This window comes from Rhinichthys klamathensis, unplaced genomic scaffold, assembly GCF_029890125.1.
Source record: "Rhinichthys klamathensis goyatoka isolate OS25496 unplaced genomic scaffold, OSU_Roscu_1.1 h1tg000042l_1, whole genome shotgun sequence".
Taxonomy (NCBI): domain Eukaryota; kingdom Metazoa; phylum Chordata; class Actinopteri; order Cypriniformes; family Leuciscidae; genus Rhinichthys; species Rhinichthys klamathensis.
In genome coordinates this window covers 4382381-4409875 of record NW_026606589.1, presented here as the reverse complement: position 1 = coordinate 4409875, position 27495 = coordinate 4382381, and the positions used below count along the sequence as shown (strand labels likewise).

General features: G+C 35.9%; 3 protein-coding genes across 15 annotated transcripts in view; 2 read left to right on the top strand and 1 right to left on the bottom strand.

Annotated features, from left to right (window-relative positions):
- LOC130082295 (equilibrative nucleoside transporter 2) overlaps positions 1-21338 on the top strand; it is a 28653-nt gene extending 7315 nt beyond the window's left edge. Inside the window, exons 7-13 of one of the 2 annotated variants that reach the window (XM_056247142.1) lie at positions 2040-2137; positions 2236-2311; positions 3039-3229; positions 3329-3431; positions 9275-9360; positions 11617-11816; positions 21226-21338. In XM_056247142.1, coding sequence (XP_056103117.1) covers positions 2040-2137; positions 2236-2311; positions 3039-3229; positions 3329-3431; positions 9275-9360; positions 11617-11816; positions 21226-21247 — 776 coding nt within the window. In that variant the 3' untranslated portion in view covers positions 21248-21338. Of the gene's footprint in view, positions 1-2039; positions 2138-2235; positions 2312-3038; positions 3230-3328; positions 3432-9274; positions 9361-11616; positions 11817-14223; positions 14637-21225 lie in introns of those variants that run through there. The other variant, XM_056247141.1, reaches the window with a different exon arrangement.
- Positions 1-27495, top strand: part of mrpl21 (mitochondrial ribosomal protein L21) — a 167422-nt gene that overhangs the window by 62120 nt on the left and 77807 nt on the right. The gene's annotated exons all lie outside the window — the stretch shown is intronic.
- The window catches only part of LOC130082291 (multiple PDZ domain protein), a 109521-nt gene continuing 102637 nt past the window's right edge, over positions 20612-27495 (bottom strand). For all 12 annotated transcript variants that reach the window (XM_056247128.1, XM_056247131.1, XM_056247138.1 and 9 more), the window contains 5 exons: positions 23973-24095; positions 23725-23829; positions 23172-23260; positions 21402-21525; positions 20612-21327 (listed from right to left, as the gene is read on the bottom strand). In XM_056247128.1, the coding sequence (XP_056103103.1) occupies positions 21181-21327; positions 21402-21525; positions 23172-23260; positions 23725-23829; positions 23973-24095 (588 nt within the window). In that variant the 3' untranslated portion in view covers positions 20612-21180. The remainder of the gene's footprint in view (positions 21328-21401; positions 21526-23171; positions 23261-23724; positions 23830-23972; positions 24096-27495) is intronic.

The following is a 27495-nucleotide window of genomic DNA, read 5'->3' as shown; positions in this document are numbered from 1 at the left end:
TGATGAGTCTCGATTTCTGTTGAGACATTCAGATGGTAGAGTCAGAATTTGGCGTAAACAGAATGAGAACATGGATCCATCATGCCTTGTTACCACTGTGCAGGCTGGTGGTGGTGGTGTAATGGTGTGGGGGATGTTTTCTTGGCACACTTTAGGCCCCTTAGAGTTCTCAACGGGTCGGGTTTGGGTCGAAAATATAAGCAAATGACTCGGGTCGGGTAGGACCTCGGGCTTAATCTTTTCTGCTCAGTGAAAAAAAAAAAACCTTTATTAATCATCGCTGCTGTTCACCGTAAAGAAAGTCTGGCTGCTGCGTGCAACGTGCATCGCGGGTGGCTGGCCGTACCATTGAAGAGAGGAGAGCACAGTCCATCCACTGTGCACGCACTACTGTTCCTCCACGATGCCTTATAAGCATACGATTATGTTTGTAGGCTAGGCCTATTTTGTTTCAAAACTCTTCAAAAATTGTGTGGTGTGAAAAGTAGCCCGCCCGCTGACTGGGTACATGTTTGAGTTCTTTTTATTTATTATTGTGTGAAGATTTTTATTTAAGGCATATTTATATAGCCTATTTATATATTTAAAGTTGATTGTTTCAATTGGTTGTATTGTTAAAAGGCGTGAACATTAAAGGTTGATTTGAATTCCCGTCTGCTGGTCATGATAATGCGTATATGAGAAAAAAAGGCGGCGGCCGCGGGCCGGGTTCAGGCAGATAATTCATGTTGATGTGTCGGGTTACATCGGGTCTGGGCTTTAAAAGCCACGGGCCGGGTTGGGTCGGGTTGTAATTTTCAGGCCCGTTGAGAACTCTACCCCTTAGTGCCAATTGGGCATCGTTTAAATGCCTCGGCCTACCTGAGCATGGTTTCTGACCATGTCCATCCCTTTATGGCCACCATGTACCCATTCTCTGATGGTTACTTCCAGCAGGATAATGCACCATGTCACAAAGCTCGAATCATTTCAAATTGGTTTCTTGAACATGACAATGAGTTCACTGTACTAAAATGGCCCCCACAGTCACCAGATCTCAACCCAATAGAGCATCTTTGGGATGTGGTGGAACGGGAGCTTCGTGCCCTGGATGTGCATCCCACAAATCTCCATCAACTGCAAGATGCTATCCTATCAATATGGGCCAACATTTCTAAAGAATGCTTTCAGCACCTTGTTGAATCAATGCCACGTAGAATTAAGGCAGTTCTGAAGGTGAAAGGGGGTCAAACACAGTATTAGTATGGTGTTCCTAATAATTCCTTATGTGAGTGTGTGTGTATATATATATATATATATGTATATATATATATATATATATATATATGTAGTATTTATTAATTTATATTTCATTTTTGTTTGTTTTTTTAGTACATCAAGTTAAACTAAAGGAGAATTAGAAATGTTGCTATTTTATTTTTTATTTTATTTTTTTCAAGTAACTGAAAGGTATTTTATGGTTTTATTTAATTATAATAACCCCAGTGAGACAATTGATTTCAACATTACAGTGCATTTGTGGGGACATTTTAAATAAAAAAGTCCCTCACAAGTACACCCAAAACTCCCAATAGTAAATTAAAAGAAGAATAAAATATAATGGAAGAAAATAATAGGAAAAAATATAATAATAGTAGGAAAAAAACAAAATGTTCATGTTACATGTACTTACTATAGCAAATTATGCATAATTACAAGCAATTTAACCTAAACCAAACCCTAATCCTAATTTTATAGTAAGTACATGTTGTTAATTCATATTACTCATTTATACTTGCTTGTATTAATACAACAAGGGCACCTTAAAATAAAGTGTGATCTTAATAATCTTGCAAATGAGGTATTGTGAGATTAAGCTCACTAGTGGGGACAAATTTGTCGGTTTCATCTCTTTCATCATCTCTGACAATGTCAGGTCAGCATTGCATTTCTTTCCTTTTTAGATTTAGCTTATTTAACTCCACAGAGATTCACTGTTGCCAAATGAACATTCATGCATTTCTATATAGAACTGTTCACTGGATGTGTGTGTGTAACAGGTGACGCTGACAATGAAACGGCAGCTCTGGGTTACTTCATCACTCCGTGTGTCGGGACCCTCATCACGCTCATCAGTTACATGCTGTTACCCAAACTAGTGAGTGTGTGTGTGTGTTTGTGTCCTGTCAGATCTGCTGTTCTTTAGTCAGCTAATTCTGAGACTGATCTCTGGAGTGTGTGTGTGTGTGTGTGCAGGCATTTGCTAGATTTTACCTGGACAGCAAAAGCAAGAGCTACGAGCTTGAGCCGTCGAGCCAGCTGCTGCCTACAGGTGACACTTGGTGTATATAGTTTTTGTGGAACATGCACATATTGGATTGCCATTTCACCATTATTAATAGATAAAAAGTATCTTTAAAATAATATTCATTCCAAGTGTTATTTCCCTTGGGAAAAAGAAATACACATACTTTTAAAAAGATTATGTTTTACAGAAATAACATACTATAAAGGTGTGAGCCGAATGTAATGTTTTCAGGCACTTTATAGCATGTTAATTGCAATTAAATGAAAATGTATTATATCTGTATTTAACATTTATATTAAATGCTATGAGCTGAACTTTAGAGCACTTTTACTGACCCACTTCGGTAAGACTTAAGTACATCTTTATATGTCTTTTTTTAATTCTATTGTCTTTTTAATAATTAAATAGTGCTGAATTTACTGACTAATATTAATCTAAAATGTGATGTTAATATTTGCAATTACACATTTGTAATGAAGTTGCAATTTAGTACGTCTAAAATTACATGTGCTAGTATGTTAGTCAACACATCAAAATAAGTGTACTTTAAAGCACCGCACAAATGATTAAAACAATTTACAATGCACTTTAAAATAAAACTTTTAATTTTACATTATTACACAGTGCACAAAATTGTACTAAAATCGAAAGTCACAAAAGTAGACTCTTAAGTACACTTAAGGTGCCTTTTATGTCATTAATATTCACTAAAAATGCACATTCAATACAATTAAGTGCACTTTTTCACAAGGGAATCCTCCAGAAACTGTGGAAGGCTGTGAGACGACGAGCGATCCGTCTGATGGCTCTGTGGTCAACAGGAATCCGAACAAAGCTGCCAGCTGTGTGAGTGAAGACGAGGGTTGCAAACGGGCCTTCCTCCCGCTGCAGGCAGAAAACACGAACACCCAGAAGAGCTCTGTCCTGCAGGTCTTCAAAAAGGTGACGTTATATTTCACCAATCAAAATATCAGAACGTCTTGCAGCTTGTGGTCTGTTTTGAATCTTTAACAGTGGCTTATTGTCATCATCTCTCTCTAGATTTGGGTTATGGCGTTCTGTGTGACGTTTGTGTTCACAGTAACACTGTCAGTTTTTCCAGCTGTTACCGTGGATGTGAAAACTGTCTATGGAGGAAACTGGGGTATGGAATACATTCGCTCGCTCGCTCGCTCGCTCTCACACACACAAACACATGTTGTGTTTTCATGTTTTATGGAGACCTTCCATAGACATAATGATTTTTATACTGTACAAACTTTATATTCTATCCCCTTACACTAACCCTACCTGTAAACCTACCAATCACAGAAAACTTTCTGCACTTTTACATTTTAATAAAACATAATTTAGTCTGATTTACAAGCTGTTTTCCTCATGGGGACTAAAATATGTCCTCATAATGTAGGGTTTACCTGGATCTTACACACACACACACACAAACTGTAAAGTTAGATGTCTGTAAAGCGAGGTAAATAAATAAATATCTGAGGTAGATATTTCTGACTCTGTTCATGAGGGGAAAAAAAATTTGCAGCCCTTTAAAGGTATATATTGTAATTGAAAACCACAGACAGATGCAAATTGATTATAAACGCTTACAGTAAATGTTTGTTTTCTTGCTAGTAGTTTGAAAGAAGTCATGTTATGGAAGCCAAATGGCCCAAACTCTTAAAATTGACCAGTGCATTGCTTGTAGTGTCTTTAATGCACAACATTGCAAAGGTTGGCTTGTGTACACAATTGCATAACAGGTTGATCAGGTGCATGTTGTATTTAGAGCGTTGCCTGACCAAACGCTGATAGTCACATGCAGCAATTTCTACATCTTGCCCCTCAAAATCATTATGCTAATGATTAACAAAGCAAGTGCACGTTCATCAATTTCAAAACCTTACTCATGTTTGAGATAGTGTCAGATGTGATGTGATCTGGCAAAGGTCAAATATAGAGCTTGATCGAACTCTATAGAGTGTCATTGTAAATTCATGACCGTTTTCTACTTAATTCTGCTTAATCGTTTTAAAACCTGATAAATGCCGCCATCTGGTGGATCTCTAAAGAACAGTGCTCAAAGTACTTGCAAATAGCAGTGTTTTCAGTGCAGGGAAAACCTTGCACAGTCTGCCATTCAACATTATAAGTACTTCTTCCATCCCTGTTTTTAAGACTAGACTACACCGTTTTCTTCATTGGCCTTCCCGGCCTATTCATTTTTTTTGTGCAGGCCTAAAACTTAAATGTGCTTTATTTAAACTGTCCCCCGACTGAGCTAGGTTTCTCCCAAGGTTTTTTGGGGGGGGCTTTTGGCTTGCTTAGTTGAGGACACTTAAAGGAATAGTTCACCCAAAAATTATCCCATAATTTACTCACCCTCAAGACATCCTAGTTGTATATTGAATTGAATTTATTTCATGATAACCCCTTGAGATGTATCATCTCATTTTCAAGGGGGTCCTGCAGCATATATATATATATATATATATATATACACTACCGTTCAAAAGTTTGGGGTCAGTGAGAATTTTATTTTTATTTTTTGGAGGAAAGAAATCAATACTTTTATTTATCAAGGACAGTAAAGACATTTATAATGTTACAAAAGATTCTATTTCAAACAAATGCTGTTCTTTTGAACTTCCTATTCATCAAAGAATCAAAAAAAAAAAAAAAAAAACCTGTACAACTGACAGACCAACAACTGTTTCAACATTGATAATAATAATAAATGTTTCTTGAGCATCAAATCCTCATATTATCCTGATTTGTGAAGGATCATTTGACACTGAAGACACTGACACTGGTGATGCTGAAAATTCAGCTTTGATCACAGGAATAAATTACACTTTACTATATATTCACACAGAAAACTGCTGATTTACACTGGAATAATATTTAATACTATAACTGATTTTTGTTGTATTTTTAATCAAATAAGCGCAGCCATGGTTAGCAGAAGAGAATTCTTTTAAAAGTATTTAAAATCGTATGGACCCCAAACTTTTGAACGGTAGTGTATGTACAGACACAAAGGTTAACCACACAGTACATATACAAAAACATAAACAAAATACAAACACAGACATATATACAAAACAATAACTCGCTCACCTGCCCTTACCCCCACAATTAACATAGCATGCATATTAAAGTATATTGACAAATAATCAGCCGAATGCATTAAACAACGAATGCGTCATTTATCAATATTCCTTATGACAAAATGCAACATGCAGAATAACTTCACATCTCACATAGAAATGTCCAAAGAAAATCAAGATAAAGAAAATGACAAAAAAAAGTCATAATTGTATACATACTACGTTTTCTACATTAATCATTTATATGTAATACCATTGGTGTCCCTAATTACAAGAACATGTAAAAAAAGTAACGATTTGAATAAACCAAATGTGGAAATAGACCTCAAGAAAAGAGGATGGTTATTCCAGTCTTGAGGGGCCTTATATTGAAATACTCTCCTACCAGCTACAGACCAACAAAAAAGTTGGACATTGGAGGTGTCTAAGTGAGTATGTTGAGCAATAAGGTATTAAATGCTGTTTAAGGTATGCAGGACAATTGGAATAAACACATTTAAAGATAAACAGAATCCAGTGGTAATCCCTTCGTGGTTTAGGTTGCAACCAGTTTAATGAGTCATCATACATAAGACAATGATGAGTTTTAAATGGACAGTTCAATATAAATCTGCAAAGGGAATTGAATACAACATTAAGGGATCTGAGATTGGACTCAAATGTATTAGTGTAAACTATATCTGCATAATCAATAATTGGTATTACCAGTTGAGAAATAAAAAAATTTCTGACTTGAGTTGAAAAACAATTGATTGATCTGTACAGAGACATCCATATACTATATACATATCCTAATGTTATTATCAATGTGTATCTTATAGGTAAGGTTGGAGTCAAGCCAAAGGCCCAAATATTTAAATTCCTCTACAATCTGCATAAGGGACCCATCTAAAAACTTTATTTCAAAACAGGAAGCACAACGGCGATTTTGTATTGTGGAAAACACCATGCAGCAGGACTTCTTCTCGTTCAACAGAAGGTTATTAATGGACAGCCACTGTTGTACTTTATCAAAGTCAGATTGAAGAGTTCTTTGAACTTGCAGCAAATCCCGGTCAGAGGTATAGATGACAGTGTCATCATCATAAAGCTCTAATTCACAATGAGAACAAACTTGTGCCAGGTCATTGATAAAGATCGAGAAAAGTAAGGGGCCTAAAGTTGAGCCTTGAGGAACACCTTTATCAACAATTAAATAATCTGACTGGAATCCTTGGTAAACAACACACTGACGTCTATTATGCAAATAGGAGTTGAACCAGAGCACAGCATGTTTATTCAAACCAATAGAGTAAAGGTTATCCAGTAGAAGGTAATGGTCAACCATATCAAAGGCCTTTGAGAGATCAATGAAAGCAGCTCCAATGAAATGACCATTATCAAAACCCGAGAAGATATAATTTGTAAATTTTAAGAGAGCAGTTGAAGAAGAAAAATTGGATCCAAAGCCAGATTGATGTGGAGATAAAATGTTATAATTATTAATGTACTCAGTTGATTATAACTTAATTTCTCAAATATTTTAGCAACTGCACAAATGATAGAAATCGGGTGATAATTATTCAAATCGGATTGGTCTCCACCTTTGAAAAGAGGTGAAACTCTTGCAGCTTTCCAAATTTGTGGCACAGTACAGGTAGTTAATGATAGATTAAAAAGATCTGCAAGAGGAAACACCAATATGTTAGCTGCAATTTTGATAAACTTTACTTCCAGATCCTCTGGTCCTGCACTGCACTTTAATTTAAGGTCCTGTAATGCATTAAAGATATCAGTAGGCATGATCTTTTTAAAAAGAGCCAGCAGGCATGGAAGAATAAGAAGACCATGCCAAACCATCAGAGCAAACAGGTTTTGAACTACATAAAGACGAAAAAGGCATGAGCTATATGCAAAGGATCAGATAAAAAGTCATTATCCTTGCTTATGTGTTTTTTTTTATTTTTATTAAGAATGTTATTTAAGTGTTTCCAGAAGTGTTTTCCTAGGGTTATTGAAATCACGAGAGAAACTGTCTCTATAGTAATTAGATTTGGCATTCCTAGTTTCAGTTTTACATTTATTCCGTCTGTATATTGTCCCATACGATTCATCTTTTGAGAAGCGATATTTAACCCAAGCTTTATCCCTTTGTTTGAATAGTTGAAGTAAATTAGAATTTATCCATGGTAAATGCTCCTGTGAGAACGATTAAAGTCAAAGGTTGGCATGTTTATCAATTACGGTTTTTACTTCAGTATGGAAGAAGTGGAATTAGTTGAAGCCTGTCTCATCTAATATCTAATAGATCACGTATGTAATAATCAACATTAATATTTGTACATTGCCTTATTGTGATATATTTATAGGGGGAACTCAGTATTTTAATTTTTCCAGATGCAGTATATTATAGAATGGTCACTAAAGCAGTCTGATAAAACACCCGATTTGATAATCCTATCCGGATTGGAAACAAGGATCCAGTCAAGCAAGGTAGAAGACCGGCCATCAACTCTCGTGGGTTCTTTAATTAACTGAGTAAGGCTTACACTGCCTAAAAGATTTCTATCACCCGAGGAAGACCGATTCAACCAGTTATTATTAAAGGCACCAAGTATGATCAGTTCATTGTGTCTGTCAAGAGAATTAATAGTAGCCAAGATACCATTTAAGGAATCAATGGGAGCAGAGGAAGGTCTATAAATATTTCCGATAGTAAGCTGTTTGTTTTCATGAAAGATGATATTAGGATCAACATTACGAGCGACACACTCAGAGACCAGATTTGTATCAACATAAGTAGCCACACCTCCTCCTCTTGATGTACTATCAGCTTTATATGAAATATAATTATCAATTACCACCTCATCATTAGTGATTTTGTTGAAGCCATGATTCAGAAATAGTGATTATATTAGGTTTATGTAAAGCATACCCTGAGATGATCGATTTTAGTAGCAAGGCTCCTGATGTTGAGATGAATGACTTTTAATCCTTTAATTGAATCAATAACTTACAGATAAGTAGGTATATAACAGATAATAGGGTATAAGGAGCAGGTGGCGAGAACAACATTAACAAATTTAGACAAACAAAAACGGATATAAGACTAAACAAGCATAACAAGCAAAACAAATAACCCATAATTGAGCAGTAACTAAAAAGAATAAATGACTCAGGGAGTTTCAAAACCCACATAAATAAAAATGGCTAATCTTTTTACTATATTTTAATCATTTATCATATGACTGACTTCTTTCACCGGGACACAATCAGAGTTATATTGAATAATAATCTGGCTCTTCCCAGTTTTGTAATGGCATAGTGTCCGGGTTTTTGAAGCTCCAAAAAGTGCATACATTCTTTTTGTTATTTTTGGGTGAACTATTCCTTTAATATTTGAGCTGCTCTTTAGATTAATTGCACTCATTCCATAATTAATAAACGTAACAATTACTGCTGAACTGAATCAATATGAGGAAAGTATGTCATTCCCTCAACATAGGATCTCAAGGCCATGACTTCACATAGTGTGGCCTCAACACAAGGATGTTGTTACTTTGACAAAATGATCTTGTGGCCACGACATATGTTTTTACGAGACATGTTTTTATGTCGTGGCCACAACAAAACAAAGTGAACTGAAACATGTCTCCTCCCGGTCGACGTAGATTTCAACTGTTTACTATTGTCGTTTTAGAGCTGCTTTTCAGCAGAATTGAATTCAGTTTGCATCAATGACTCAGACATTGACAAAGCTGCTTTGAAATAATCTGTACTGCATAAAGCGCTATATGGTCAAGTAAAGGTGACTTAAATAAAATGTACTTTCACACTGCACAATGTCTCACTATTACAGATTCATTCATATAAGGATGTTTTTTGTCTCTCTACCTCTTTCTCTCAGAACGATACTTCATTCCTGTTTGTTGTTTCCTCACCTTTAACGTGATGGACTTTTTGGGAAGAACTTCCACGTTACAATTGAAGTGGGTGAGTGAATTATGTTATCATTCTTTCCTTAATCCCTCCATGAACATAGTTGGGTGATTCACACCAAGAGAACTGAAGATAAAAATGACACACAAGCTGTTCACAAGCAGTTGGATGTGAGTATGTGTTGTTTTCCGTTAAATGTTTGTATACCTGTCCTGAATGAAAGTCAATGGCACTTTGATACACATATGATATACAGCTATAAATACTTGGATGTACTTGTCCTCCACTACGTGCCTCTAAAAAGTCCTTTCGATCTTCTTTCTGATCTGAATGGTATGTGGAAAACACTTGAGATTTGTCACAGACTTGTCCCAGCGGCTAGAACGCAACTGAATTCGTTTTCAAGCGTCTCTATACTTGAAGACTTGAAATCATCCTTTAGGCCTTTAAGATCTGTACAAAGGTTTCAGTTAACCATTCCAAAGTCTAGACTAAAATCAAAAGGAGACAGGGCCTTCTCTGTTGCAGCTCTTTGTTTATGGAACAGTTTACCCCTCCATGTTAGATCTTGTGCCACCCTTGATGCATTTAAATCTCATTTAAAGACTCATCTCTTCTCTCTTGCATTTGATTGTAATTAAGTTTTTGTAATTGTTTTATACTTAGTTTTATAATCTTAGATTATATGTGCTGGGCTGTATGTAAAGCACTTTGGCCAACGTGTTGTTTTTAAACGTGCTATATAAATAAATGTGATTGATTGATTGAAAAACTGCAGGAAACTACTTTTAAACAGGAAATGACAAAATATTTACGTACATATTTACAGCGGGTCTATTCGCACGGGATTTGTATTACCTGAGGTAATTTTTCCTGACCTTTTTACTGAAGGTAAAAGTCGCCGTAATCTTTACTGACATTGTAAAAATCATTGTAATGATTACTGAGATGGCACATTCGGACGGGACTAAAATCACAGAGAAGCTCTGGTAATTATTACTTTACCCCACCTCTCCAAAACTAGTCCCGTCCGAATAGGGCTCAAGACAAATTCCTTGTGTGTGTAAATATACTTGGCAAATAAAGCTCACTCTGATTCTGATGATACAAAATATTTCTATTTTAAATAAATGCTGTTATTTTGAACTTTCGGTAACACTTTACAACAAGGTCCCATTAGTTAACATTAGTTAATTATAATAACACTGAGCAATACATTGGTTACTGTATTTATTAATCTTTTAATGTTAGTTAATAAAAGTACAGCTTTTCGTTGTTAGTTCATATTAGCTCGTCCAATAAATATTATGAACAGATACAACTTTGGGTTTTAATAATGAACTAGAAAGTAAAGTTTGTTGGGACAAACTTGACGAAGCCTTGCCTGAAAGTGTCTGGTAGCTTCCTAACTGTATTATGCTTGCGTGTCTAGCATTATTTTCCACTTTTATAGCATGTTTTATGACATTGCTAGCATGAATTAGCATGTTGCAAGCATTTTTAACATGTTACTTGTACAAATTAGCATGTTTCTAGCCTGTTTTAACACATTGCTAGTGTGTTTTAGCATGTTGTTAGCATAGTCTAGGCTAGCATGTTGCTAGCATGATTTAACAAGTTGTTAGCATGTCCTAAGCTAGCTGCTAAGCTTTGTTAGTAATAGATACTTGGTGGATGAAGCTTAAATACTCTATTAGTATGCAAGTTTTGACCCACTCAATGAAAGTCTGAGACTTTTTGTAGTTTTGATCATCTGTTTAAAGTTCAACAGTTTGAAAAGATATAGAATCTGAGTCTGAACAGACTGATGGTCTGACCCGAGTTTGGTGGTTGTAGCTTTAAAGCTCAAGAGATTCTATTTAAATTTAGTCTCAGAAGAAGAAGCTTAAATAGTAGGTCAGTATGTTGGCTTTGTCAAGCCAAAATAATTAGTAAGTGTTGAAATTAACATTACCTAATGTTAATAAATTCTTTAGAAGTATTGTTCATTGTTACATGTGAACTAATGTAGATAACCTATGTTAAATGAAACTTTATTGTAAAGTCTCACTGAACGTTCTATTCATCAAAGAATCCTGGAAAAAAATCACTGTTTCCACAAAAATCAATATATTATTTTACATTCGCTTTTGTATTTTCACAATCACTTGAATGTAACATTTTTTTGTTGTGATTTTTAAATGAGACCAAAAGGATAAACTTGCTTTCAAGACATTTTCCCACAGTAAGAAAATCTGTTTTATATTGTGGTGAAATGTTCTGCTTGGTGGAGCATTATTTCATAATTTTTCTCTGTTGTCTCTCCCGCAGCCCTCTAAAGAAAGCCGTTGGTTCCCAGCGCTGGTCGTGTCTCGTCTGATCTTCGTGCCGCTGCTCATGATGTGTAACGTGCAGGAGAGACACACTCTGCCTGTGTTTTTCTCAAACGATGTCATGTTTGTCACAATAATGCTAATTTTCTCCGGGTCCAGCGGATACTTCGTGTGTCTGTCCATGACATACGCGCCACAGTGAGTACATGCATTTCAACTCCAAATATGTACAAATGGGATCAGTAAAATACAATAGGCTAATATTGTGAATATTATTACAATTTAAAATATATATTTTAAATTGTAGCTTATTGATGTGATGCAAAAAGCTGAATTTTCAGCATCATTACTCTTCAGTGTCACATGATCCTTCAGAAATCACTAGCTATGTTTACATGGACACTCAAAATGATTTCATGAATCTGAACATAGTGTTAACATGAATGGTAAATAATGTGATTGAGTGGATGTCCGTGTTTATATGTCACAAGCTTTAAATCGGTTTGGGCTGTGATGCCTATCTAGGGATTGAGAAATGAAGCCTCTTAAATCTCCGAATCTTTTCCCAAAACAATCAGAGAAAAGCTTCAAAGTATCAATAGTGTTGAAAACAGTGCCATCTTTTGGCAGGTCAAATTTATCAGCTCTGTTGTTTTATCCATGAAGCACAAATAAAAGCCTGACAACGCTAAATGTTCAGTTTTCTGATAATATAATTCATATATTAAAGTGTGGCAAATTAAATGTAACAATTATAATCATAGCCTCAGAGTTGTTTAATGCAAGTAAATGTTGCTCTAATTATTGCATGGTTTCTATACTGTTTGTGGCAGAATATATGAAAATATAATATACTATAGGCTTTTATATAAAAAAAAGTTTGTATATATATATATATATATATATATATATTTTTTTTTTTCCTTTCGAAAAGACTTGAGTTTTATTAAGGAAACAGGCCTGCATCCTGGACGAGCCCTCAGTTTGGGACTACATTTTAAACACAGTCCTCTTTATTAATTGTAATTTCTGCAAATCTCTCATTGATGTGGCATACCAGATTTTACATGTCAATTGTAGTACGCAGTGAGCATTCATGCTGAATTAGGTTTAAAAACTAACAAAAAAAAAACTAAAAAAAAGTTTGTAAATGGACTTGAACTTCCATAAACCCTTTAAAGGGATAGTTCACCCAAAAATGAAAATTAAGTCATTAATTACTCACCCTCATGTTGTTCCAACCCCGTAAGAACATCGTTCATCTTCGGAACACAAATGAAGATATTTTTGATTAAATCTGAGAGCTGGATCACTCCTCCATAGGCTGCCTAAGGGAGTGAAACTTGACGGCCCAGAAAGTCATTAAAGAAAATGTTTAAATAGTCCAAGTGACTACAGTGGCTCAACTATAAGTTTATCAAGCGACGAGAATACTTTTTGTGCGGAAAAACAAACAAAAATAACGACTTTATTCGACTATTCCTTTTCTTCCTTGTGGGCCTGAGACGAGAGTTGAAGAGATTTCCAGAACGCATGCGCGAGAACTGAGAAGAGGACGTTCTTCTTCTACTACTTGTTGTTCATTTCTTGCGCATGCGTCCTGGAAATCTCTTGAACTCTCGTCTCAGGCCCACAACGAAGAAAAGGAATAGTCGAATAAAGTCGTTATTTTTGTTTGTTTTTCCGCACAAAAAGTATTCTCATCGCTTGATAAACTTATAGTTGAGCCACTGTAGTCACTTGGACTATTTAAACATTTTCTTTAATGACTTTCTGGGCCGTCAAGTTTCATTCCCTTAGGCAGCCTATGTAGCAGTGATCCACCTCTCAGATTTAATCAAAAATATCTTCATTTGTGTTCCGAAGATGAACGAAGGTCTTACGGGGTTGGAACAACATGAGGGTGAGTAATTAATGACTTAATTTTCATTTTTGGGTGAACTATCCCTTTAAGAGAAGTGGTGTGTTCAAACATTCTGACACGCAAAGTGAAGCAATCACATGACTGGAAAAAAAAAAAGTGAGGCTTCTTTTTTCATTGATCACGTTTCTCTGAAACCGATACGTTCTCTGGCACGGAGATTCATGTACTCGATACAGTTGTTTGAAGCTTCAGTGTCGTATGTCACATCACTAGTAAAAACATCCCTTCCAGCGCCCAAAACGAGGAACTGCAGATGAGAGTCCAAAGCAAGGACATCACAGACGATGAGTGGAAGGAGGATTTTTGATTATTGACGAGACCGTCATTTATGACACTATATTCAACAACAACAACTGGTTGTTCCGTGCATCATATGTCAATATGCCATTTCTACATCATTGCACATGCGCAGAGCTTTCCAGTTTCAGTTTTCAATCCGATCAAGTGTTTACATGTCCATTCGAATGGATTAGAAAAAGTTTAAACCACTACTTACAATCCAAATTAAATTTAAATCGGATATGGCCAAATCAATCTGATGTGGTTACATGTGACTTATTTTTTTTATTATTATTCCGACTGAGCTGCGTTTACATGGACGCTAGTAATAGTAGCAATTCATAGTTGTTTCTCCACCTTGAGATCTCACATGCTGACGTGTTTTCCTTCTTTCTCTCTGAGGCTTGTGGAGCCTAAAGATGCGGAGACGGCCGGCGCGTTAATGACGTTTTTTCTGGCTCTGGGCTTGTCGTTGGGAGCAGCTTTTTCGTTCCCTCTGCGTCTCCTGGTCTGACTGACGACCACACTCAGTCCCAAACCGATCCGCTCTCAGAGCGTCTGCGCTGATGCTTGTGTGCGTCAGTCTATTCACACACAGTGGAAAAATTCAAAATGGAAGCAAAACTGAAAAGTTTTTTTTTTTGGCAGCTTAAAAAAAATACTTACAGATTTGGCATGCTGTACTAAAGGGAACAAACTGAACAGTCAGTTTAAAGGGACAGCCCAAAATATTATTTTTCTATTATTCCTCCATTATGAAAATCAGCATGTCAACAATAGTATTTAAAGGGTTAGTTCATCCCAAAATGAAAATTCTGTCAGTATTTACTCACCCTCATGTTGTTCCAACCCCGTAAGACTTTCGTTCATCTTCGGAACACAAATTAAGATATTTTTGATTAAATCTGAGAGCTGGATCACTCCTCCATAACAGTTATCAGGCTTCTAAGGAATCGAAACTGGCCGGCCCAGAAAAGTTATGAGAGACATCGTTAAAGGAACACTCCGACTTTTTGGGACTTTAGCCTATTCACCTTATCCCCCAGAGTTAGAAAAGTCCATACATACCTTTTTCATCTCCGTGCGTGCTATAAGTCTGTTTGACGCACCCACCGCTAGCCTAGCTTAGCACAAAGACTGGATGTAAATGGTTGCAGCTAGCATACTAATCCAAATAAGTGACAAAATAACGCAAACATGTTTCTATTTACATGTTGTGATTTGTATAGTCACAGAGTGTACAAAAAACAGTCACATGAGACACAGACATATTTTAACCGTATAAATACTGGGAACTATATTCTCTGAAGGCGACTATATTCTCTGAAGGCGAAGCACTGCTACTTGGGTGGAGTGATAACCGCAGCACCTGAGACGCGCCGTGGTGAGGAGCAGAGAGCGCGTCTCAGGTGCTGCGGTTATCACTCCACCCAAGTAGCAGTGCTTCGCGTTCAGAGAATATAGTTCCCAGTATTTATACGGTTAAAATATGTCTGTGTCTCATGTGACTTTGTTTTTTGTGCACTCTGTGACTATACAAATCACAACATGTAAATAGGAAAATGTTTGCGCTATTTTGTCACTTATTGGATTAGTATGCTAGCTGCAACCATTTACATCCAGTCTTTGTGCTAAGCTAGGCTAGCGGTGGGTGCGTCAGATAGAGTTACAGCACGCACGGAGACGAGAATACTTTTTGTGCGCAGAAAACATACAAAAATAACGACTTTATTCAACTATTCATTTCCTTCTCTGTGTTACACTGGCCAACAGAGAAGGAAATTAATAGTTGAATAAAGTCGTTATTTTTGTTTGTTTTTTGCACACAAAAAGTATTCTCGTCGCTTGATAAACTTAAGATTGAGCCACTGTAGTCACTCAGACTATTTTAACAATGTCTTTAACTGGTGGAGTGATCCAGCTCTCAGATTTAATAAAAAATATCTTAATTTGTGTTCCGAAGATGAACGAAAGTCTTACGGGGTTGGAACAACATGAGGGTGAGTAATTACTGACATAATTTTCATTTTGGGGTGAACTAACCCTTTAATCTGTGCCAGTAAATGCTAGGGCTGGGTGATATATTAAATATTCATGGTATTTTAACAATTATTTAGTTGATTTCTGCGAATCAGTTCAGAATGTCAGTTTTATTTGAATGAATTGCAAGGTCGGATTCAGCGATTTGTTAAATAAATACAAATAAAATGTTCTTCAAACTATTCTTCCTTTTTAATTTTGCAATTAACAAATGTTTTCCTGCTGTAGAAAACATCCCTTATATAAAGATAGACTTGAACTGTATTTTACTCTTTGCGTTAAACAAAAACATGTACTGTATATTGAATATCAGGACACCAGGACCAACAAAGAATAATGATCAGGAGCACGTCCAAACTGACACAACTACACTGACCACTAAATATTGTTCATGTTTAGCTATTGCCCAGCCCTAGTTACTAGTATTATTGTTACTAATGTTAAAGGAATATAGGACGTTCTTCTCTCAGAATCATCTGTTGAATCAGCGGTTGTTAGTGGAAACTGTAAGTTCGCCCAATGGATTATACAACAAAGATTTTTATTTATTTATTTTTTTTGTATGTGGTTTAAGGGAAGTACATTCAGGGATTACTTAGTAGTCTTGAAGGGATATACACACACACACAAAATATTCAGTGGGGTCAAAACTCTGAGACCACATTGACAATCTTATTTGTAATCTAATTTAAACTGTATTGCATAAAATATATATGCAATTTTTCTTGGTCACTAATGAAATTAGCAACAACAAAAAAAGTACAACTGATTTGAGATTCTGTTCCAGCACACATGCTCTTTGCCCGAGTCATAACATGGAGCGACCAAATCAGTCTGATAATGGGAAAAATATAAAAAAAGTGAACACTTTGCATTTTTTTTTTATTTCACCAGTAGTCTCAAACTTATGGACTCCACTGTGCATTCGTGTTTGTACTGTAATTCATGTAACTTCAACCCTGTAATCTGTTCAAACTTGCAGGTATTCAATGCAAACATTGTTTTCAAAAAAAAAAAAAAAATTCTTTATGGTCCTGCAGGCGAAACATGAGTATAAACATTGACAACATTTCAAATAATTCTCTGTTTGCTTTTAGACCAGAAGCTTTCAATCTGGCGTTTAGAGACCCACAGAACATTTCAGAGAAAAAATGTTAAACTAAAAGACTAATATTTATCCAATTTGACGGTCTGCTTTGTAAAGACTGAGAGAAAAAATTTATTTTTTCTTCTATTGACTGTACTAAGCATATAATTTTCTACCCACAATTAGTTAGTTCTAAGTAAATAATATCTATATAAATTACAATAATATCTTGAGATTATTTTCACTTCTTTGGCTTTAGTGTAGTGACTATAAAAGCCAATTATTTAATTTGTCTTTACAAAATTATTGGTAACACTTTAAAATAAGGTCTCATTTGTTAATAGATTAACTAACATGCTGTAAAAAATATATATTGGTATTGTTACTTCATTTGTTAACCTTTGTTAATGTTACTTAATACAAATTTGTATGACTAATACAAATACATGCAGTAGAAGTGTTGTTCATTGTTAGTTTGTGTTATTTAATGTAGTTACTGTAAAGGGTTACAAACTTGACCATTATTTGGGGGTCCTTGGCATCAAACATGTTTAAAAACCCTAGTTCGACCACATCCTAAGTTTTATACTTCTAGTAAAATGTAAGGCAATCTCCATGTACACTTTTCTATGAGTGAAACTGGCCAGTAAACTCTTAAAATAATTAAGTTCATGTTTATGTTCTAATAACCTGGACCTAAAAGAGAAGATCTCATCCTCTTGTATGTGAACTCAGCAACACTGCCTTAGACAGACGTAACAAGATCTTGATATGTAGTCAATTCGCTCTCGTGCATACGGAATATGAAGCTATGTTAAAGAAAATATGTGAAACTTCCTATATGTAATGCTGGAATGTTCTAAGTGCCATCTGAATGTGAGCGGTGTATGTTTTTATAGGACCAGCGGTTCTGTACAGACTCAAATGTTACAAACAGAATGTTTTAATTTGTTGAAAATTCTGGTCATTATTTTGGGGTAGTTAGTTGATTAGTAGTACTTTTTATTAAATAACCTTGTTACATGATTTCACATTTTAATTCCTCCAAGAACATGATTTGTTAACAGTGTTTAGAGCAACTTGCAGTTCAAGGTAGGATCAAACAATCGTAATATCGTTACCTTAATCTTGACAACCACAATCAAACCACGCTTGAACAACCAGCAAATGAATGTAAACTGTGTCTTTGACTTCAGTATTCTGGGATTGTGTTTGGCCATTGTAAAATTAAGACTTCGTGAAGAAAAAGGTCTTAAGAAAAGATGTACTTGATGAATGATGATAGAAACTTCGTTTTTTTTTTTTACATCCTTCCATTTTCGTGCTTTGTTTTTAAAAAGTTGTGTATTTTTTTTTATCTGATAAATGGAAACAAAAAAATAAACTCTTGTGTGCTGAAGGTCACTTTTATTCATGTATTTGTAGTGAAAGCCATTATACTGTATCAGATTCAGAACAAAATGACAATATACCAAAATATATAACAATAGTTTGTTCTACAGCAAAATCTCAGGTGAAGGCAAAACTCCAGAAATGTCACTGATGTCGTCACACCCCACCCCACCCCAAATAAATCTTCATTATCATCATCACATACTGCTTCTACCTGCGGTCTGTTTGTCTATGTAAGTTTCTCTTTTTTTTTAAGAAACAAAGATGGTTACTCAACTGTTTGAATTTATGATCAGGATAAATTTAGTCAAAATGATTAAACTCCTGTAAGTATGTAAGTATTGCCACATATTCAGGACTGTCATCTTATTGCTGTCATTGCTTATTGCTTACATTTTTACCATACTTATGCACTTTTTTTTATTTTTATATACTCACGGAAAGACTTCATTCTTGGACAGATTTAGTAAACCGCTTCGCCACTGATAGACTATAGATGTCTAGGTAACGCTTCCTGTTACCCATGTACTTACTATGTACTTATTATAGTAATTATAATTACTGGGTAATAACTAGGCACTAACCCTGAACCTACCCCTAACCCATGTACTTACCTTATATTAGCCAGTACTTTCTAGGTAAGTACACGCAAGTACTGTACTGTAAAAGGAAGCGTTACCGATGTCTACATTCTATTCAGTATGAACGTGCCTCCTTTCCATGAAAATTATGCTCATTATTGATTAATTCACAATTGTTAGTGTCTTATTTTCCTGGCAAAACTGATGTTGAAAGTAAGCAGACCATTTACCCCTTCTGTTGTGTAACCTATTTGATCTTCAGTGAAACACTGGTTAAACTATTCATATCTTCTTGAAATGTGAATATTTCTGATTTATGGAAATGAGATGAATGTGCATGCAAAGTTTCGATACATAGATGTGTTTTGGAAATGCTGTACAAATTTTGTTACAACTTGTTGTGTTGGGTCAAATTGATCTTCATTGGTTTCCATGCAATTTGCCAACATTCAACACCTCAACAAAACGGCAAAGAGTCAGAACACCTTTATTGTAGCTTGCCAAACTAACATATGAAATACATATGAACTTTTGAAATTTAAGACTTTACTCAAAATTAACGACTCGTCTTCTGAATCATCCGATGAAAGGTTTTACCGTTAAAAACATGTTGAAATTGTCAAGTGAAAAACCCACGTTAACCTCACAAGGGTATTTTCTTAGTCCGTTTTAATTGACTGTTCAATTACATGACAATACTGGTTTGGGGGCCTGAAAACAAACATTTGAAAACCGATTTCAAAGTGCACGTTTTTGAAACCGAAGACCGCATACGTTTAGTCTAAAGGTGCGTAGTGTTTCTTTACAAAGTAACTACATCGCCAACAACTGGCCTGGCATGCATAATACAGCAGTTTTTGTTGATCTGTGTGAACGGGGATCGCTTTGACAACGTTGTCGTCTGTACATGGAACTATTCAAAAACAAAAAGGAAAGACTTTTCTGTTTTTAGTACATTGTTGTCGTGTAAACGTACCCCCAGACATGACGTAAGGCAGATAAATACTACACTGAGTAGTACAAATAATGTAAGACACCTCTGTGCAATAGCCACTACAAGTAGTCATTACAATTTATTTTCTTTTTAATATTAATTGGAAGACTGCTTGGTTAATCCCCTTTAAATATTGCATTAATAATAAAACCAACGAAATACATTTTAAAAATGTGCATACTATTTACCCTGTTAAATCATTAATTGCAAGATACTCTGATATTGACGATTTTTTGTTCTTTTTGTAAAAGTGGGAAAGAGATGTCGACACATTTTGTTTTTTTGAATGCAAGATTATACAAAATTTCTGGAAGGAATTGGCAGAATTTCTTTAATTTAGTAAAAAAAATGAAATTCTATTTTACTTTAAAGGATATTATTGTGTATTATGAAAACAATGTTAACAAAGATCTTGAATACATTGTTAATTTATTTATATTGTTGGCAAAATGTTATATCCATAAGCAAAAATATTTAAATTCATCCCCAATATTTTAAATGTTTAAATTATAATTTGATTGCTTCATATCTTCTCTGAAATAGGTAAAAAAAAAAAAAAAAAAAGTCATCAACATGTTTAAAATAGTTTGATATTATTTTTGGATCCCCTGCTACAAATTAATGTTTTTTCCTTGTTTTGTAAAATTGTATGCTATGTTGGTTACTTGTTCTATCTGCAATAATAAAAAAATAATAAATTATTTTCTTTTTTTAAATTGTGTCTGCAGCTAATTTTGAATGAAAAAAATGGGTCAAATTACCCTTAACACAATAGAAATAATAGAAAAGAAATGGATGGTAATAAATGCATTTCTCTCACTTTTCATATTTTTCTAGTCTTTGACAAGCTACAATAAGAGTTGTTGTTTTTTTACATGCATCTTTAGAGTTTTTCATAGTGTACATTTTTGCCAAATTGCATGGAAGCCAATGGGGTACCCAGTTTTCAAACACAACAGGAAAGAGAGATATGTGTGCATTTTCTAGCAATCACAGCAGCAGGAACTGTGTAACAAAGAAGTATATTATAACCAGGCATATAATATCTGGCCACGCAGTTGTGAGCACTTTCTGCATTTTAAAGCACAAATGCAATGTAAAGTCCAAGCATAGTATGGCAGATTGTGGGAGTCTGCTGGTTTCTTCACAAACTAGCAGTAAACAATGCTATGAGCGGGCACAATTCATACTCAAGTGTGTATTCCAGTGTGTAAAACAACTAAAGGACCTAATACAAACTTATTAAACGAGCTGTGTGTATGTGTTTATGACAGCACAGTGAGTGTGACAGTTCCTTTGGTTTTCTTCAGAATACCGACGGCCTCTTCGTGAGTGACGCCCTCCAAACTCTGACCGTTAACAGCGACGATTTGATCTCCGCGCTTCAGACGCCCGTCCTCTGACGCGGCTCCCTGAGACACACATTAGATCATGCTTCTACAATGCATCTGTATTGTGGCATCTGCTCTTTATCTACTAAAGTTACCTTGCTGAAGACGGTTTTGACGTAGATGGGAAGGTCACCATGTGGGCTGCCAAATCCACCCACAATACTGAAGCCCAGTCCATCAGGCCCTCGCTCCAAACTAATGCTCTTACACTGCGGAGGACTGGACCAAACAGAGATGAGAGCAAAGTTACATGGATCATAGAGAAACTAAAGTTTATGGTCATAATTTGAAGAGATCAGGGGCCAAGTTGCATAAACATAGCCTCTATGTTAAGAATGTGTCTTAAGAACTAGTTTGACCAACTAGCAGTTAGTTAAGAGGTAATCAGTCTTACTTTTCCGATTCAAGTTAGATCAACCTACGTTTTTATGTAACCGACTTAAAAAAAGTTAGGATTAGCAATTAGCAAAAATATTTGTAGTTAATGATAACACTTTTATTAGTCTGTTATTAAGCAAATATTTTTGTCAAAGAGCGTCGGTCACATTCATGCTCATACACAATGCTATGAAAAAGTTGATTTGCTCATGAATTTTTTCATATTTTTGAAATTTCATGTGGTCAGATTTGACTGTAGTAGCATTAGAGTCTGGTGTTAAATTAAACTCAGAAGTTTAGGTGTCTTTTATTTATTTGGGCCAGAATTCTTCTGGAGAAGTGAAACACTCAAAACTACAAGAACCTGTATCTAATGGCGCTTTTCCACTACACAGTACCAGCTCGCCTCGGCTCGGCTCGGCTCGTCTCGACTCGCCTTTGTTTGGTTTTCCACTGTGTAAAAGTTGTACCTGTACCTGCTTTCGGGTACTTTTTTTCGTACCACCTCCGGCGAGGTTCTAAGCGAGCTGAGGCGAGCTAAGCCGATACTAAAATGTGACGTGAAAACAATGCCGACTGCTGATTGGTCACAGAGAATCTGCGTCATCATTGCACGCGCCAGATGGAGTATCCAGAATAACCCCGCCATTTTTAAATAGTTTGGCCAGAGATAGTTACTAAACTTACTACTATTATTATGGCAACTCGGAAGAATACGCCGTGGTCAAACGAGGAGGTGCAGACATTCCCTTGTTTGGTTGCCGAAGAGAGGATCCAACGAGAGCTTGATGGGGCAACGAGGAACGAAATGCGTCGCTATGACGACCGGGTACTATTTGTGGCGGTACTTTCTGCAATGGAAAACGGAGCGAAAAGCGAGCCGAGGCGAGCCAAGGCGAGTCGAGTCGAGTCGAGCTGGTACTGGTAATGGAAAAGCGCCATAACATAACAATATCTATTTTGGTTGAAAATCTGAAACATTTACAAAAATAATACATTTTCACAGCACTGTTTCCATCTCTCATAAACCTGCAGTCACATTTTCACAGAAATGTGAAGTACATATTATGATTTTGTCATCATCATTGTTCTGATTATCTATCTTACAACTGAATATGAACCATTTATTTCATTTACTCTCCAAAGCCAATTTTTGGTGGCATTTGGCACATGGTGAGTATTACATTTTACATCCTGGAAGAGATTTTATGTGCGTGTGTATGTGTGTCCTTGTAAACCCTACATTATGTGGACAAAATGTCCCCACAAAGATGCCAATATCCAAAATCCATGTCCGAGGAAAACGGATTAATAAACATACTAAATGATGCTTATTTGAAAATGTAAAAATGCAGAGAAGTTTTCTGTAATGGGTAGGTTTAGGGGATAGAAAATACAGCTTTTAAAGTTTAGAAATAATTATGTCTATGGAGAGTCCTAACAAAGATACCGAAACCTAACGTGTGTGTGTGTGTGTGTGTACAAACCCCAGGTCATCATGGAAAATGCTGCTGGCTGTGAGTTCTGCTGACTGCTCTGGTGAGGGTCCAGTTACTGTTGTATCACCAGCAACTACCTACAAATACACACTTATATGAGAAAATGCAATTTGCTGAACACACACAATATTGCAAATCTGTCATTTAATAGCATCCTTTGTGAAAAAGAAGTGCGGTTAATTGTATACAATGTGCACTTCAAGTGTAGGCTACTTTAAAGCTTAAAAAGAATAATTAAAATTAAAACTGTAGTTGCAGAGTACAGTCCTGCATTTACAGAATATAAGTATATAATATTAATGAAATAAAAGGCAACTTAAGTGTACTTAAAGTGAGTACTTTCATGACTTTCTTAACACACTTAGGTACAATTAAGGGTCAGAAAACATTACATTTAGTTTGCACTTAAGTATATTCTTTTAAAGTATAATATTTGTTTAATAATTATACTTTTTTTTTTTAAGTATGCTTAAGTGTACTTCTTTTTCACAAGGGATATCATGGGTCGAGCACTACGGGTGTGTGATGTGTCGTTGTGTACCTGTAGTTGTATGATGCCAGTCGTGTTCTTCAGCAGTGAAACGGCTTTATTGTGAGTCATTCCCTCTGTTAAGTTCCCACAGATAGACACAATCCTGTCTCCAATCTAACACACACAGTTAATAAACATGAGAGACTGGGGTTCACAAATACACACACCTGCTTCAAAGCATCAGACCTTTTATTGGTGGCCAAAATAAAACAAAAAATGTTTCTAATAATCTTCTAACATCTTCAACTCACACGTACCAAGAGTTTCTGTGTCTGTGCTGCGAGGCCGCTGGGGTTCATCATGGCGATGAATATAGGCACGTCCCCCAGAGGACTGCCCACTCCTCCAGCTATACTGATGCCCAGAGAGTCTGACGGGCCCTGGGACACACACACACACACACACACACCATCACACAGAGAAAGCAAACTAAACCCTCAAAAATTCAAAAGCATACACCCTAAAGCAAGGTTATTTAAAGTCACCATGAAATCAAAATAGATAATTCTTGATGTTATGGAATACAGCAGTATTATAAATTATTTATCTATGCACATCATTATTTTTTTTTTTATTCATGTGCCCTCGTAATCTTTAAAGTGCCCCCTATATGGTATTTTGATGGTTCCTAATTTAGTTTTGGAGGTCTCCTACAACAGGTTAACATGCATCCAAAGTCAAAAAGCACTTTACTTTTCTCATAATATACATTGCAGCATCACCTCTTTTCTCAGTGTCTTATACGTTCTATCAAGGATCTGGTCTCTCTAAACCCCTCCATTCCGAGACCATACTCTGCTCTGATTGGTCAGATGGCCCTGTGTGTTGTGAATGTGATTGCTTACAGCACATGTCGGAAACGAAACGCCCATTACCATATCTGAATTTCAGCTCAGGAGGCTTCTTTAGAACTGAAAGGGATACTCCACCGTTTTTTCATATTAAACTATGTTATTCCCTTAACTAAGACGAGTTGATACATACCTCTCTCGTCTCAGTGCGTGCACTCAATCGCTCTGACGGGCGAGACACTTTGTTAGCACTTAGCTTAGCCCAGTTCATTCATTAGGATCCAAGCAGAGAAGCGACCAAACACCTCCACGGTTTCCCTATTTAAATACAGTTACACGAGTAGAGTAACTCGACCAAGAATGGTGACACAAATTAAAACGTTGGGCTTTTCTAAGCGTGTAAAGTGGATAACTATAATGTATGGCGGAATACCACAGCAAGTGCTTGGGAGCACTTCAACTCGGCGCATATATATCTATGGACTCGGCGCAGTAATATCATCACTCCGGAGAGGGAGAGGATTTTTCATGAGTGACGATATTACTGCGCCGAGTCGAAGTGCTCCCAAGCACTTGCTGTGGTATTCCGCCATACATTATAGTTATCCACTTTACACGCTTAGAAAAGCGCAACGTTTTATTTTGTGTCACCATTCTTGGTCGAGTTACACTACTCGTGTAACTGTATTTAAATAGGGAAAACGTGGAGGTGTTTGGTCGCTTCTCTGCTTGGATCCTAATGAATGAACTGGGCTAAGCTAAGTGCTAACAAAGTTTCGCCGCAAGACAGAGCGATTGAGTGCACGCACTGAGACGAGAGAGGTATGTATCAACTCGTCTTAGTTAACCTGTTAAGCTTCAAGCCCATTTTTGAAAAATCCCCAGATATGGCATTCCCAAACTGAAACAGATACAGTTCATGAACCCTTTGTACTAAAAGCACAAGTAAGATCTCATTTGAAAGCTGACACCTGGAAGTTTATTGTAAATGTAGAATTAATTATTATCATAATGAAAAAAAATAGTTATAAATAGCTTCAAAGTTTTGTAAAGTTATTATACATATATTTTTATGAAACATCTTCATGAAAATAAAATTGAAGTTGGCATTGTAGCAATCTAGAAATGCACTGCAGCTAAAGCCACATGTCTAACCATGTTATATTTAAAATCTGAAGATGATAAGTCTAAAACTCTGTATTTAGTTCAATGTTTTTCAAGATCATGTCATATGACTTTATTTTGATTAGACTGGTGTTTATTGTTTTCTTATAAGCATCTATTCAGTCTATTGCCTCTATTGTTTTGTGATGCAAAAACGAGCCCCATTCAGTCTCAGTCTCCCCTGCACATATTCACACCTCTCCAGCCAGTTTATTGCTCTAAATATGCTTTTCTTTTGTCTGCATTATAATCACTAACGACTAGCAATTCACACTGTTTCAATCCCTCATTTATTTTATAAAAGTTCTCACTTCACAGTGAAACTGTATCAAATGCCCTTTTTGAAAAACGAAACATTTCAGTAAGCATTCTTATTTAGAAAAAAATCATAAAAATTACACCGAAGTAAGGTAGCAGGTGCTCAGTACTAGCTAGCATGTTAGCTTAGCACACCATCAATACACGACAATTTATGAGAATAAAACTATGTTTGTTCTCCAAACTTACTTTATAGCGCAAGTCGAGTGTTTTAAATAACTTTCTGTAATCTGATTTGGCTTCAGATAAAAAAAATCAGATAGAAAATATATTATTTTATTGTATTCTGCACAATTTGAAAGTCTATCTCGATTAGCATTACATTATACATATAATCAATTATTATGAAAATACCTGACATGACTCGAAGAACACAGGTAAATCAAATATCATTGCAATCATGTTTATTGTCTTCAAAACATCTTTATCTGCACTTTACAGCGATCTCGGATAGCTTTGTTGTGGCAGGACTTCCTGAATGTCACATGATTATGGCTCTTCTTCATGTGATCCATATATGGACTTCTGTGCAAACACCGCCCTCACTTTCAGGATGAATTGATAACACAGTACAGAGTATACAGCGCTCAAAATGATTACATCGACGCATTTGGGTATAAATTCAATAAATATTATTCCTGTCTATAGAAGTCTGATGTAAAGCTATGAGAATCTATCAATATTTCTCCAAATCTGCACATGTTTGAGCTAAAAGCCCTGAGGGACGTTGTTTTGTCAAGCGCTGTCATGACGATCGCACGGGAGTTTTTTTCTGAATGAGACCGGCTGAGGCTCATAATTCATATTAAAGGTAACGACTCATTTTTTAATTTCATAACTCCTGACACAAATTAAGACATAACTGTCACTATAAGTTTCTCAGAATACAATAGTGGTCAAATACTGAATCTTGAGTCTTATATCTTTTTAATGATGTATAGTTTGTCAAGGTATAACATTAAATCTGATAGTATATTTGAACTAAATAATATAAAAAACGCTTCAGTGCGCCGACGCTCTGGAGACGGTTAACAGGTTAAGGGAATAACATAGTTTAATATGAAAAAACGGTGGAGTATCCCTTTAATACACAGTGATGCGAACAGTAATTATGGTGGCCATTTTCAACCTCATCCTTTAAAAGTGCATGCAAAGTGGATTTTCTTTAGCAACGCAGAAAACAGTCTTCTTGACATGTTGACAACACAAACCACACTCTTCCAGTCTCAGCTACAACTACAGTGTTGGAGGGTGGGTCAAACTAAAGTAGATGTTGTTCGCGGGCAGCCAGTGAATACCGTAGGTGAACATTATGCAAATGTATTACAAACCTACGTAGGCTCGTGCAGGAAGTAAGACTGGAATTACTGACAGATGGTTTCGGCAGTTCAGAATCAATCTTTCTTTTAGGAGACAGTAAATTTATACTTGGCAGACCTTTTACATTCACAGACATCTATATTATACACGGCATGAAAGGTAATGTTAAAAAAGCATAGAAGGGGCA